General features: G+C 51.4%; 1 protein-coding gene across 1 annotated transcript in view; it reads right to left on the reverse strand.

Annotated features, from left to right (window-relative positions):
• The window catches only part of APPL2 (adaptor protein, phosphotyrosine interacting with PH domain and leucine zipper 2), a 597,113-nt gene that overhangs the window by 194,066 nt on the left and 387,573 nt on the right, over positions 1 to 15,474 (reverse strand). Inside the window, exons 10-11 of the mRNA XM_086919274.1 lie at positions 7,819 to 7,977; positions 358 to 546 (exon numbers count right to left, since the gene is read on the reverse strand). Coding sequence (XP_086775400.1) covers positions 358 to 546; positions 7,819 to 7,977 — 348 coding nt within the window. The remainder of the gene's footprint in view (positions 1 to 357; positions 547 to 7,818; positions 7,978 to 15,474) is intronic.

The raw sequence follows: 15,474 nt of genomic DNA on the forward strand, positions 1-15,474 counted from the left end.
ACAAGATGAAATATGAAGGAGAACCTAGAATGATGATTAGATAGAGAAATATAGATCAAATAGGTATATGCTATAATTTCAGCAACTTTCTGCATACAAACTATCAATTAAGAACATGTAAATTCTTTGTTTAAAATCAGAAACAAAGCCCACCTACTTAAGCAGAGTGCAACACTCATAGTTTTTCTTTGCATCTGTGTTATGGCTGTAAAGTGCTAGCATCACTGAAGATCTAGGCTCACAAAATGGTAGGTTTGCTTCAACTAAAGCTCCGATATTTAGAATAGCAACTGTGCAACCTGTAACAGAACATTTGTAAATGCATACATCTCTCAAAAAAAATGTTAGAAGCCATACGATTTGCCTGTTGGAGAGGTGATTTGAAAACAGTAGCGCCGGTCCTCACAGTCCACTGCCATAACCGAACAGTTGTCCAGATCCAGAATCAAACCACCTGCCACTGCTCCACGTGGCTGACACATCAGATTGCCCCCTTGTGTGAAGAAATACAATCGCTCCCAGGATGTGGTCACCAGGCCTGTTTTACTGAAAAAAACAAACCAATACATTCTGTAGTACCTCATAGCACAGGGATCACTCTATGACGTGTACGCTTCCAGTAGCAATAGGTATATAAAAAGAAAAGGACACGTCAGTTGCACAATATCCCTATGCTAATAAGAAACTGCATTCCTTTTGGTTATATTAGACAGCAGGAGTCTTCCATTTTAATATTGACCTCACGGGAATATAAAGCCTAAGGCATCTGAATACCAATTCAATTTAAAAGAGAATATAAGGTAGGCATTATGGGCTTTAATGCAATTATTTTGGAGCCCCAATTCACACATAATTCAAGTATGTTGATTGGCATATTACTGTGAGACAAAGTACTCTACAGGCACAATTGTTGATGTTTGAACTAGGACCTGAGTTCTAATCAATCACATCCTTAAATAACACATTTTATCGTTCTGGTCAAATTACTTTACCTCCAAATACCTCTCTTCTAATATCTGCTAATAACTAGGTGAGTTATAGGCAGCATAAATGTATGAAGTCTTATATAAATATCTCAATATTTACATTTGTAGGTTGTTTTTTACCTAAAACATGCAATACCACAAGATGGCTTGTCAATATGTTGTAATGACGGCCGGGACCTTTAAAGCGGTTACTTGTTCGTATAGGCGTATGACATGCGAGACGCTACCCCTCACAACCAGCTTGTGTCATCCGCGTATGAGACCATTGTAAGGTCCCATTGCCTGGCGACTGCAGTCAGAGGCTGAACATAGAGATTGAATAATGAGGGGCTCACCGCGGAGCCCTGAGGAACTTCCTGGTTGATGGAATGAGCCTGGGAAAGAAAAGGAGGGGCTGATACATGAAAAGATCTGTCAGTCAAGAGTGATCTAAACCACTCCAGAGCCTGACCAGCCACACCAACTCCCTCCAGACTTTGTAACAGGATACCATGCGAGACCGTGTCAAAGGTGGCACTGAGATCAAGCAAGATTAGTGCCGCCGTTTGACCGGAATCAAGGATGGACCATAGGTGTTCCGTCACAGCCAAAAGAGCCATGTCAGTGCTGTGGCCCAGGCGGAAGCCATTTTGAGAGGGATCCAAGATGTTGTTAGCACTCAGAAAATTAGTGAGTGTGGTATTCACATGAGCCTCCGTGATTTTAGCCACCCATGGCAGGAGGGATATAGGCCGAAAGTTTACGAGCTTAGTTGGATTCAAGTGAAGGTTTCTTAAGAATGGGGGAAACCTGTGCCTGTTTCCAAGGTACCGGGACCACAGCAGTAGAGAGAGAGAAATTAACCAGATGACATAGCAGGGCTAGCAAAAGGGAGAGTGATTCCCAAAACTGAGCAGGCCTTAAAGGATCGGCTGGGGAGCCAGATTTAACTATCCCGCTCAGCCGAATGAACTCATCCTGGGTAATACTCGGGAAAGCTAGAAGGGACGGAAGAGGCATGGGTACCTGAGGGAGGGAGAAGGGAACCTTAGAGGAAAAACCCGGTCAATGCAGGGGCGTAACACAAGCCCCTGCAACCCCCGCATAGCGGGGGGGCCACGCGCTCCAGGGGGCCCCACCGGGGCCACTCTCACTGACTGAATGCATTTGATTGACTGATTTTAAAAATATGGACGGTCCCAGCCGGGGCCCCGTGAGGGCGAGGCTGGCAGCGCTGTGGGGCCCCGGCCGGGGCCCATTAGGCAGGCTGGCAGTGTATATGGACGGTCCCGGCTGGGGCCCAGTGAGGCTGGCAGCAGGATGGTGCGGGGCCCCGGCCGGGGCCCGTGTGTCACAGTGTGGCTGGCAGTGGCAGGGGCGTAACACAAGCCCCTGCAACCCCCGCATTGCGGGGGGGCCACGCGCTCCAGGGGGCCCCACCGGGGCCACTCTCACTGACTGAATGCATTTGATTGACTGATTTTAAAAATATGGACGGTCCCGGCCGGGGCCCCGTGAGGGCGAGGCTGGCAGCGCTGTGGGGCCCCGGCCGGGGCCCATTAGGCAGGCTGGCAGTGTATATGGACGGTCCCGGCTGGGGCCCAGTGAGGCTGGCAGCAGGATGGTGCGGGGCCCCGGCCGGGGCCCGTGTGTCACAGTGTGGCTGGCACAGGCAGTGGCTGGGGCGTAACACAAGCCCCTGCAACCCCCGCATTGCGGGGGGGCCACGCGCTCCAGGGGGCCCCACCGGGGCCACTCTCACTGACTGAATGCATTTGATTGACTGATTTTAAAAATATGGACGGTCCCGGCCGGGGCCCCGTGAGGGCGAGGCTGGCAGCGCTGTGGGGCCCCGGCCGGGACCCATTAGGCAGGCTGGCAGTGTATATGGACGGTCCCGGCTGGGGCCCAGTGAGGCTGGCAGCAGGATGGTGCGGGGCCCCGGCCGGGGCCCGTGTGTCACAGTGTGGCTGGCACAGGCAGTGGCTGCACTGCAGTGGCAGTGCTGAGGGCTGAGTAGTCTTAATGGTGGTGGTGGGTGGGTGTGGATCAATGGCGGCACGGCACGCAGGGCAGCCAGGGTTGTTTACTTTAGTTCTACTTTCACTGTCCTTTCCGCTGCCTTACGGGACGCGTATGCGCGCCGTGTGGGCACTGGGCGGGGAGGGGGCAGGCCAGGGTGACTGACCAATGGCCTCATAACATTTGGCAGGGGGGCAGGTACAACACATGCGCATTGCGCAGGTCAAGACGACACGCAAATACGCGCGTTACCGTTATAGTGTGTAAGGTGTGGCATGCATCAGGGGGCCAGGGCGCGGAGCAGAAGACAAAGAAAGGAAAGGAATCCTGAACTTAAGCCCCACGCTCACCTGCCCACTTGCCAGAAAGTAACACGTTCCAGAGAACTGGATCTCCAAGCAGCCGAGAATTTTTTGTTAATGCAATCAGGTTTGATATATTTTATTGGCATGACTAATTAAACATGCTTTTCCTTCCAAAGAGTGGTGTGTGCATGTTTCATGCCAATGAGCCACACATGTGGGATACTGCGCTTAGTAAGTTCAGTTAGCATTCATAACGCTTCATTTTATACCGAGGAAGGAAGGGTAATGGATTTTCAGTATGCGTGATTTTATACTGCCAAGGGCTTTATGGTCTGGACAGTTTGAACCTTCTTATGTGATTGTCGACCTTTGAGTGTCTCGACTGCTACATGCTGCACGGTATTCGGCAGCGTGTTCTGCCGTCTCGAGCTGTCTGCCTCACTGGAACAGTTACTCTCTCGGGTTAGACTTCAGAGACTCACGCTTGAGGTGACCAGTAAGGGGGGCATTTGAGTCTGCTGCCCTAACTGGCAGCGGCAGAGCCCAGGTTGGAATTCTTCAATGGGCCACTTGAGAACAACATGGCAGACCAGCCATGAGATAATACACATCTTTATAAAGAAACAGCTATTTGTAAAGCCATTTTGCCTGGCCTTGAAAAGCAGGTCTAATGGTTCTGGTCTTCATTATTTATTACAAACATGTGCTACAAAATTAAGAAAAAGAAAAAAGAAAACATGCTACTACATAAAAGTAGTGACCACTTGCTTGCAATACACATTTAACAATAAAAAACAACCTTTGCTTAGTAATTAAAGTAGAAAATACAGTTCCTTCCTTATAGGTAAGGAAAGTATTGTTCTGCCAGCCCTGACATTGAATGTATTTCTTTTTAGGAGGCTGTGCTCACATGACGAGGGGAAATGCTGTCACAGGTCAAGAGGGCCAGTGGCTGAGCGGGCTGACTCATTCCCCCATAATATATGCTATAGTGAGGTGGTAGGAGAAAGCAAAGTGGGAATGAAAGTTGAACAGACCAGTGGGCGAAGAGGGCTCACCAAAAGTCCCTCTAGGTATCTATATATGTATGTATTTTATAGTCATGATTTCTTTTATTACATGAGACTGGAGATACAGTTAGAGCAGTCTTATTGCCAGACATATAGATGAATGGAGGAATAATTTCTAGATGGACCACTGTTGCCCACCCTCAATGAAGACGTGCACATGGGAAAGTTCACTTGCTGGTTTGTCTGAGTGTGACCACACAACTGCGTCAGTGCCATAAGGCAAGCCCCCACAGCCCTCGTGGTGCAGAGGGGGGGCGAGCTCCGGGGGCCCCTCCAGCACTGGCAGATCCCTGGGATATGAGCTCCGCACTGGGTCCAGAGCAGCATCGGGGGCCCCCTGCATGTACTTTGCAGGGGGGGGTGGCTCAGATTTTGTTACGCCACTGGCCCACGCTGACCGTTGATGGAATTTCGTCGCTCAGGACTGAGGATCATCAGGCCCAAAACACGACTGCAACTGGCATCCCCATCCATTAGCCAGATGATAGACCCGAGCTGTTTGTGACACATAAGGTAACAATCGTAGTGTAAAATATCACAGCCGTTAACGTCTATGAGGCTTTGCTGACTGCTGGCATACCCATGCAAACTCGAGTTAGCTTCACTGTCCAAAACAAATGTAAGTGCGTACCGGTGGCTCCGAATCGGTGGACACTAGGAGAGTGGGGTCATTTGTAGCAGTGACAGGGGGGAGTTCCTTAACAAGTTCAAATTTAAGCCTATTCAAAATGGTGTTCCCCTGGGGTACTGTAAAGACCACTGTGTTTCATTGAGGGTTGAGGAGGAGATTGGGAGTCTTGTTATGGAAGGTGGTTGTGGACCATGAAGACGACTGCGTTTCATTGAGTGTTGGATAGGAGTTTAGTAGTCTTGTTATAAAGGATCGTGACCCGTTGTTTGTGACTCTGTGGACCCTGGAAAGCGTTTGTGATAGATGATAATGTGGAGGAGTGTGTGTGCGTGCATGAATAAAAAGTGAAAACATTTGCATGAGTTTATTTTGGCATTAAGGATCTTGACAACATTCATTTTTTTATTATTAATGTTGTGGTTGGTGCTGTTATTTTGATCATTTCAGTTATTGTTGCATGCTAATCAGGCTAATTCAGGCATCACAGAATTGTGCAGTAGTTACAACTAAAACAGTAAAATTATGTACAATAGTAGCAAGTAGATACAGTCTCTGGCCCTAATTATGAGTCGGTCATTGTGTTTTCAGCACCTGAGCAAACCCCAGTTTGTGCTTGGGTGGAATCCTCAGTTTGGTGTTAGTTATTGCACCCAGTAATTATTGAGTGCTCACCCTTCGTAAAATTTTGGCATGTCAAACTTCCTGTTATTTAACAGAGGGAAACAGTACACTTTTGACCATAACATGGGGATTTTAAAGCACTTTGTCTCAAATACTTGCAATAGTTGCCATTTATAGCACTCAATAAACTACAAGCCGCATGGTGTCCGATTTTGGAAATAGCTCCTGCTCTCCTGACACATTTGGAATCGGGTCCTCCATGTGCTCAGGATGAGTGTAATTAACTTGCCCACCTCCCCCTGGAAGGGTTACCCTTTTCTGGAGTAAATCCCCAGCCATTTCCAGAGACAGACGGGTTCTTAGACGAGTTTGTAAATGTCAACTAACTCACAGATTTGTGGGTGGTCATAAACTACCAAGGAAAACCAAGCTTAAACATCCCCCTCTCCATGCATTAGACTTTCTCAAGTGGAGTTTTCCACAATCATGGTGCACCCTTTTAACCATCTACTTCTCATAAGACTGATGTGTTGCCAGTTTTGTTTTCCACCCAATATTCCTTGCAAATTCACTTTTCACACTGTTATTTTTATTCTGCAAGTACCAACTTCCTTACCACTCAGGACTGGCTTAAAGCAGCCCCCCAAACTTGAGGCCAGTGAATAGCTGTGAAATAACCCTTTCTGTGACAGGCTAACATAAAATGCTGTCATCATTAAAGGCATATTGAGTAACTAATAATATTATATTTCATTTGGCTGCTTCGAAACACAAAAGATGAATAATAGGTGTAAAACGAGATCCTTTGAACAAGGATGAGGAACTAGCCAGTATCTGCATCACCAACTCTGACGTGATGTGAACCAGCTAGAAGATTGGGCGATGGATGGATGGATGGATGGACGGACGGATGAGAGGATGGATGGAAGGGTGGATGGCTGGAGGGTTGGGTGGGTGGATGGATGGAGGGGTGGGTGGATGGATGGATGGATGGAGGGGTGGGTGGATGGATGGATGAGTGGATAGATGGAGGGTTGGGTGGATGGATGAATGGAGGGATGAGTGGATGGATGGAGGGTTGGGTGGGTGGATGAGTGGATGGATGGAGGGTTGGGTGGATGGAGGGGTGGGTGAATGGATGAGTGGATGAATGGATGAGTGGATGGATGGATGGGTGGGGGATAGATGGATGGATGGATGGATGGCAAAGTGACCAAGTGTATGTGGCAGGAGCAATTTTCCATGACGGACAGGCTCTGGACATTGTAATGCTGCAGTTTAGAGGAACAACTTAGAAGCCTGAGGCTGATGCTGGCTCTTGTGCTTACAGCATCATTGGTCAGTAAATGTGTGCTGCTAAATGAAAGTGACCCCTGAAAAATGTGTCTAGGAGGACTTGAGATGGGCTCCACCTTTAGTGTGCCCACCCATATAACGAAGGGTGAAACTACAGGTTGGGTTTTGGGGCATCACCCTTCATCAGCCAAGTTAGCTTGAGTCCAGTCCCGCAGTGGGCACGGGACCCATGCCTGGGCATGCCCTGCCAACTTAGGGCAACAAAATAAAAAAGAACCAATGATGGATAGAATGCTGAACAATGCAAACATTCACCCCCAGTCACACATCTGGGTTTAATCCATTAATGAGGAGTGTAGGGTAGTGTAGGTAGGGCAAAGTAGTACATGGTGGCCCGCGCCGCCGGGGGGAGGCATGGTGGGCCGCGCCGCGGGGGGCCCCCTCCATGGGCTTTGCAGGGGGGCCCCCTCAAGTTTCGTTACGCCACTGGGTCAATGGTGCGAATTTTCTCGACAAAAAAATTGCGAGATCCTCGCACTACTGTTCAGATGATATAGGGGATTCTAAATTTTTCCTAACCCTCAGATCTTCAAAGAAATCCCAGAGAGGATATGGGCTTATTTGATCGGGAGGGCGTGGAAAAGTCCTCATCTGAGCTACAGTCTCCTTCTTGTGACCTACGATGATAGGGATATGTGCTACTCCCGAAAAATACTTTGATCATTTGACAATAAGTTTGACACATGACCATCACCCTTGGAAAATTTAACCATTGTATAATCATGCTCGTATTTTGGTGGTTTCCTTACATGTTCATTTGAAAGGATCCGTTATTGCAGCATCAAAATGTTCGGCTACTACACACATTTCTTTCATCCAGATAACGATGATACAAATAGCCTTCTTACCTTCTAATATTAAGGTAGCCAGCTTTTTGAATAAGGTTCCTGTTAATCACAGCAGAGGCAGCATCGAAATCGGGCGTGTAGACTGATTCACTGCCTGAAAGCAAGTCTTGCTGGGACACTCGCATGGCTTCGGCTTCAGAATCAAGTTCTTGCTGTATGCTGAAAACACAAAGAAAAATGTGCACTAGATATTGAAAGAGGCATGCAATATCCAAATACTAGCAAATTAAATACATGAATAAATCAAGTAGTTGTATGTAGAGAAGATACTCCAAGACATAAAGATGAAGGGTGGCTAGAAGGGCAGCACATATGTGTGTGATCCCTTTCTTAAATCAAGGGAATGATTTTCTAGACTACGTTATAGTATGGACCAAGCTTGTGTAGGCAGATCTTTACTGATGACTACTGGAAATAATCCATGTACACAACTGAATGCACAGGAGTTATGGGAGATAGAAAGGAAGCACACAGACTTTCAATGTCAAGAGAGAGCAGTATGCATCCCTATGCTCTAAAGCACAGGTTACTGGTTTCCAGTGTTAATGGACCTGGCTCCTGAGGGCCAGTCACACGGAATATCCAGCTACAACGTTTTCAGACGCTAAGGTTCTGTTGGACCATATGAGTTGTTCTTCAGTTGTATGTCATCCCTACACGATTTGGGCAAAAACTAAATATCTGAAGTACAGAAAATGAAAGCTGTATTATTCAGAGAGAAAGAGCGTAATTTGAGGTGGGATCTTCCCAGCAGCATAACTGTAATAATAAACAATTCTGTAATTTGTCAAAACCACAGTAAAGAGAGGGAAAAAAGCCAATGACTGGAAACATTAGAAATACTAAGAAGACATACACTGAAAATAGTGATTAAAAGCATTATGTTATCCATTGGTTTAAAAAAAAAAAAAAAACACAGGCAACAAATGTGTGTGTGGTAGGAACTGAGATGAAACTCATGTTCTACTAAACTGTGCAGAATTCGTGTAAGGAGCAAACATCTCAGAGTAAGAAACAAACATCTAAATTCCTTATAATATGTGCAGCGGTACAGATCATTTGGTGCCCTGTTCAGCCTTGTTAAACCAGTAAGAAAAGGCTAAATGATCTAATAGTCCTATGAGGGGAGTTTAGGATCATGAACCAAGCATTTATACATTCTTGAGTGCACCATTAACTCTTATAAGAAATTAATTTAAGCCGTGGGAATTTTTTAATCACAATGAACTTCATGCATAACAGATGGCATTCTCAGATGTTAAGCAAAGGCGTTCACAGGGAGAAAAGCCAACATTTGAAATTCAGAGGTGGATTTGGGGGGACTCTGCAGATGTCCTCTTACTAAGGACCCACTATAACCATGTCACTGGCCATTGAGTTTAGCCACTGTTCGTGCTAAAAATCAATTTGCTTTCTTCTTTTCTTACTGATACACTTTATAGTACCGTTCTCTGGGCATTACAAGTCTCGTTGTTAACACAAATGTTTTGTTGGGAGATGAGTGAGGACAGATTGTTACTACATCTTGGTATAAATAGTCAGCTTTTGCTTTCCCTACCTATTAGTGCAAATACAGTGGCATTCATATCATAAACCTTAGATAAGGGTAGACTATAGCACTGAACCTACTGTAGCAGGTCTGTGTAGCTCTGCGCACATTAGCTGATTGCAATGAAATGCACACTATTGAAAAAACACTCGACATCATACAAATGCCAACGCGTTGGAAATTCTTGCCATTTAAAGTATTAAACTAAAGTATTGGTGCCCTTTAAAATCTCTGCAGCCTCTACATAGGCAGCACCCAAATGCGAGATTCCATATTTTAACTGGATGGAGCAACATCATCTAGCATGCCCTGTTCGCTACTTTCCCTCGGGTTGGGTATTCAGCTGTAGTTTGTTCGTTTTGAGGCGAGGGTCTTCAGAGTTTCACATTACTAAGCACTTCCTGTATTTGGTCGGTAGATATCTGTGAAGTACCCATAATCGAATACCAGGCAGGCAGTGAGATGATGCCCCGCTACTTCCACATCCGCAGGAGTTTTTGGAGCATACCTTTCTGTGTCAGTTAAGTACCACCTGGGCCATGCTTCACTTTTCTTTGTTAAGCTGTTTCAACGTGCACCCTTTAAAATTTGTATTTAAGGGGGTGTGGCCAAGACAGCGATGTGAGCGGACGCACCCTGAGCGAGCTCCGTCGCCCCGCTGTTTGCATGAGCCATATTAAGCGGAATTCGGGGGGCTTTTCTGGGGGCCCCACCTGCTAGGCGAGCCTTACCTGCGGAACGACCCTCGGGGGGTCCGTCCTGGTGCAGAAGACTTTGCTGGGAGCTGCTGGGGGCCTTGATCCTCCACTGCCGGACTCTGTCCTCCATTTTGGAGCTGAACACAACGACGAGAACCCTGGTCCCGCAGCGCCTATAGGCGGCTCTCGGCACTGAGGAGGCGACGGGGGACACAGGCGGACCACCCGCGACGGACCTCCCCAGCGGTGAGCTGATCGCCGAGGGCTTGGTTGGCCGAGAGGACGCAGCGGTTGGCATGGAGGCGACCCCTGAGCAGAGTAGCTGAAGAGCGTGCGGCTGCGGCGAGAGGCTCCAGCTTCGGCGGAGGCGAGAGGCCGCACTTCCTGCGGACTTCTCGGAAGGCCCAGCCACGAACCACCAGCCGTCACAGAGAAGCCCTGGTAAGCTGCCCTCCCTGCGCCTCCCCCCTCCGCCCACGGACGAGTGCGCCCTGGAGATTGCGGGCCCGCCCGAACTGCTGAGCTGAGATCCGGCCCGCGGAAGGTGCTCCCCGCCATCTTGCTCCCCCCACATGGTGCTCCCGGGAGCGGTATCAGGCGCTGCAGGGGCGGCCCCATCGACCCACGCTGCTGCCTGCTGTCCCGGGGGTGCTCCTTGAGTGGACTGCGGAGGGGGCTGGGACACTCTCCTCTTCCCCTGCGGGGCGATCGAGGCCCTGCCCGCCATCCTGACATTGCTGTTTCGCGCCTTCGGACCTGGGGCCTGCCCAGCTGCACGTCGGGGCTCCCCGGAGAGTGGCGGCCACACAGTTCAGCGGGAACGGGAGCGCTGACCCGGCCGGCTTCCACTACCGGCCTTGAAGGAGAAGCGAGGGCCCCACCTGGAGTGCTGCGCGCCGGCCTTGACCCTGCCCCACACCCTGGCCTTACTGCCCAAGCCCACAGACCTGCACTAATCCCGTAGCGCTGCGCCCCCGCTCCGGCCCGGCGAGTCGGGCTGGGATCGGCTGCCCAGGGGTGCTGCTGAAAGAATTGTGGTCCGGCTCCCCCTGAGCACAAAGAACAACGCCATCGGCTGGCTAGGCGAAACGCCAAACCCGGCGGTCTTTGCGCCCCACGGCCTGGCTGGCCGGCCTGAAGGAGAGGAAGGACTTCTGGTGACGCGTGAGTACCCTCTACCTGCAGGAGAGACCCTGGGTGATTAATACGTGGCTTCTCTGCCATCTGCGAGGCGCAGGACGATAGTGGCTGGGGTACAGGGGGGGCGCCTCGACTGCCCACGGGGGTGCCGTTCTAACCGGCGGGGGGGAGCGGCGCGGCGCCCCCGACTAGAGGAGAGGCCTGTCCCCCACAACAGCCCCTTTGTGCGCAGGGGTGCCTCCAAGACTCCTGGGGCTACAGACCTGATTTCCAATTGCTGCACTGAGTGGGCCATCACACGCAAAGGTGTCGGGAGGGAATGAGGACACTGGTGGTGAACTAAACGCTGCTGCAGCGATGTAGAGGGTCCGCGTCCAAGGTGACAGGCGACACGCCGGGAGGCAGGACATTGTGCTCTGGACTGACAATGACCCGTGGCAGAGGGGACAAGGCGGACCCGGCGGCGGCGTCCAGGGGCACGTTGGTGGCTACCATGTGGGGCAAAGCGGGCACGCCTGCAACATCTGAAGGAGTGCCACAACCTACCACCGACTCTCCTCTGGTGACCCAAGCCTTCATGTCCTCCTTCATGACAGACCTGAAATCGGAAATTGGGTCCCTGAGAACAGAAGTGCACTTGTGCGTCAAAGAGCTGCGAAAGGAAGTGACCGACCTGGGTGACAGGATTGATGGCCTTGAGAAAGTCGTCGACACACGCACAGAAGATCTGGAGCAGCTATGGCAGAGAGTGGCGGCCCTGGAGGAGCAAAACATCGAGCTCCAGGTCAAGCAGGAGGACCTCGAAAATAGGGGGCGCCGCAACAACCTCCGTATACGGGGTGTGCCGCTCGGGGAAGAGGGGACTGACGCCATGGTCTATGTGGCCCAACTCCTGCACGAGGTGTGGGGCAACGAAGACGCCTCCCCACCACTCCTAGACCGTGCCCACCGAGTCTTTGGGGCGGGAGGCAAGACGGGCCTCCTCCCGGATATCATAACCCGACTGCACTACTTTACAGAGAAGGAGGCCATCCTGAAAGCGGCGAGGGACAAGCCGGACCTGCGCTATGGAGGACACAAGATCCAAATCTTCCAAGATCTGGCCCCCAACACGCGACATAGAAGGAAAGTCTTCCGCCCGGTGACTGAGCGGCTGCGGGCTCTCAATATTCCCTACCAGTGGGGGCACCCCTTTGCCCTCATCTTTCGATGGGAAGACAAGCGCAGAGTTATCCGGTCCTACCGCGAGGCAGCACAACTGCTCAACCTGTCGGATTCCCCGGAGCGCAGCCCCTCCCGCTCCAAACACCAAGAGAGGGCCCCAGCCCGTCCGGAATGGACCACAGTGCACCGGCGTCACCGCACCCCCCCAGTGGATGACTGCTCCACGTCTCAGGCCAAGCAGGACATCATAGCGCACATCCGTTCCGTTGAAGGTGACCGCGAAGAATGGACCTCGCGGCCTCACACTCCGGGGACCGAAGAAGAACAGCTCCTGACCTCAGACGGACACTGACTGGCAAGGACAGCATCATCATACTCCCTGACCAAAAGCCTCCACATCTGTTACTGAGAAGGATACGGGGGCCGAAAACGTTGGCCCCCACGCCAATGAGCCAAGACACTCTACCGCTCTCTGGAAGGAGACCGCGACCTGCACCCCCTGCACTACAGTAGAGCGACCCCGGCACTTCGGTGGCCCCTCCGAGACTGCCTACCCTGAGCACACAAGGGGCGTGCACCCATGGAGTTAAGTCCGCCGCACCAGTGCCTGGGGCCGTCCGAACACTGGGGACGGGCTTGTCCAGTTCACAGCGATGCATGGGGCTGCAGTCAACCATCATGGGGCGCTGCTGCCCCCCTGAAAGTGGCCGTGGGGGTCAGACTTTGTGCCCCACCTCCTCGGTGACCGGACCCTCCCCACTGTGGCCTGACGTTTCTCTTTTGGGCTAACTGATATGACGCATCCACCTCTGGGAGATCCCAGAACTCGCCACCCCCGAATCTGCCAGGGACAGCGGGGCAGACGGGCTGCGGGGTAACCGGGAATCGTACTTCCAGCAAACCACCCCCCACTTTGTCCCATAGGAAGTGACATTCCTGAGACCATCCAAACCCTCGGGTAGAGGATGCCCGGAACACTATGGCCCTGTTGCCGTTGTATGTCTTCTAAGTGTTCTTTACTTTCCTACTTTTCCTGCTCTTCCTACTTCTCACCTGAGCTTTCCCTGTATCTGGCCCCTACTCCCTTTGTGTAGTGTGGTGGTCTGGTGGCCATCGCGGGTATCGGCGCAACAGGGGTGGAGGAAGGAGGTCACTGCCCTACACACCGTGGGTGGAGGGTACTGGGCGATGAGGCGGCTTCAACCCCCTTAATGTCATGGCGGCGAATATTCCCACACCCCTAAATATCCTGTCGCTCAATGTCAAAGGGCTTAACTCCCCCAACAAGCGGAATCAGATATGGTTCTATCTTCTCCATCATTCCCCTGACATCATCTTTCTCCAGGAGACGCACCTTCTGCGGGGGGACACTAGCCGCATGGCGCATCCTAGATACCCCACACAATTCTGGGCATCGGCTGACACTAAAACAGCGGGGTGGCAATCTTGTGCAGAGCTGGCTTTAGGCGGGGATCTGCTAAACCCTATAAGAGCGATGATGGGTGCTTCCTTCGGGCCACGGTACAACTAGGGGGGATGCAGTTCACCCTGGGTAATGTATATGCACCCAACCAGTCGCAAGATAAATACCTCCAGTCGCTCCTGCGAGCACAGTTCAAGACCGGCGAGCCACGTACAATATTGGGAGGGGACTTTAATCTAGTATGGGACCCAGAACTAGACCGTGAGGGAGCTGCGTTTAACGGCACGGGCGCGATGTCCTATGCGCTCCGTGCGCAGATTACGGATCTAGGGCTTGTCGATGCGTGGCGCTACCATAATCCAGGAGTCCGAGACTATACTTTTTATTCACACTCCCACAGAACCTACTCGCGTATTTCACCTCCCTTGACCTGACCCGAGACACGCTGAAAGCTGCCATCTCAGACATCTCGCTATCGGATCATGCGCATGTGGAACTACTGATACAGGACCTGCTAGCACACACCCCTCGGGAGCGGCGATGGACCCTCCCTCCGAGCGTCCTCCGGGACCTGGAGGATGTTAACAGCATCCGAGAGGCCATAGACTCGTACTTCGCCATTAACGACACCTCGGAAACGCCCTTCCCGGTAGTCTGGGATGCCTTTAAAGCCACCATACGGGGCCACATTACCTCCCTGGCGATAGCGAGGAGACGGGCGGCCTATAAATTAGAGACTGACCTAGCGGGCGAGATCAAACGGGCAGAGGCCCAAGACAGGGATCGACCCTCTCTGGCGTCCAGGAGAACCCTTGCTAACCTCAGGGGACAACTCCGAACCCTGCGCACCAACAAGGCGGAACACTCTCTGCTAGCACTTAAACAAAAATACTATGAGGGAGGGGACAAGGTGGGGCATCTTCTGGCAGGACGACTACGGGCTCGAGTAGCTAGAGCCCATATTGCCAATGTGCAGCTTCAGGATGGCTCTAGCGCCATCACTGAAAGAGCCAAACAAGACGCCTTCGTTAACTACTATACTTCCCTATATGCGGGGGAACCTACATCAGTGGAGGCGCGAGTGGCCGTCCTCGCCGATTATGATGGGACTCCGTTACCGCCGGTGTGCGCAGCAGAGCTGGAGGAGCCCATATTAGACGAAGAGGTCTCTGCAGCTATTAAAGATCTTCCCACCGGGAAAACCCCAAGGCCGGATGGCTTGCCGCTGACCTTTTACCGAACCTTTCAGACTCAACTCCGCCCGTACCTGCTGAGACTGTTCCACTCTTTTTCGGACACCTCCGGCCCGTCCCCCGATATGGGTATGGCGGAGATCGCTTTGATACCAAAGCCGGGAAAGGACCATACACTATGTGCCTCCTACCGCCCTATCGCCCTCTTAAACACGGACTTAAAAATATATACCAAGGTACTGGCTAAGAGACTTGACCCATATATGCCAGGGCTGGTGAACCCGGACCAGGTGGTGTTCATTCGGGACCGGCAGGGGGCTGACAATGTGCGCAGGCTGGCGCACTTGGTCGGAAAAGTGCAACACTGGGATATCCCGGCTTGTCTTCTCTCGCTCGATGCGGAGAAGGCTTTCGACCAAGTGGACTGGGCCTTCCTGAAAGAGGTTCTCCAGAAGATCGGTTTCGGCCCCAAAATGATCGCGAGAATCA

Source organism: Lissotriton vulgaris, chromosome 1_1 (genome assembly GCF_964263255.1).
Source record: "Lissotriton vulgaris chromosome 1_1, aLisVul1.2, whole genome shotgun sequence".
Lineage (NCBI taxonomy): Eukaryota > Metazoa > Chordata > Amphibia > Caudata > Salamandridae > Lissotriton > Lissotriton vulgaris.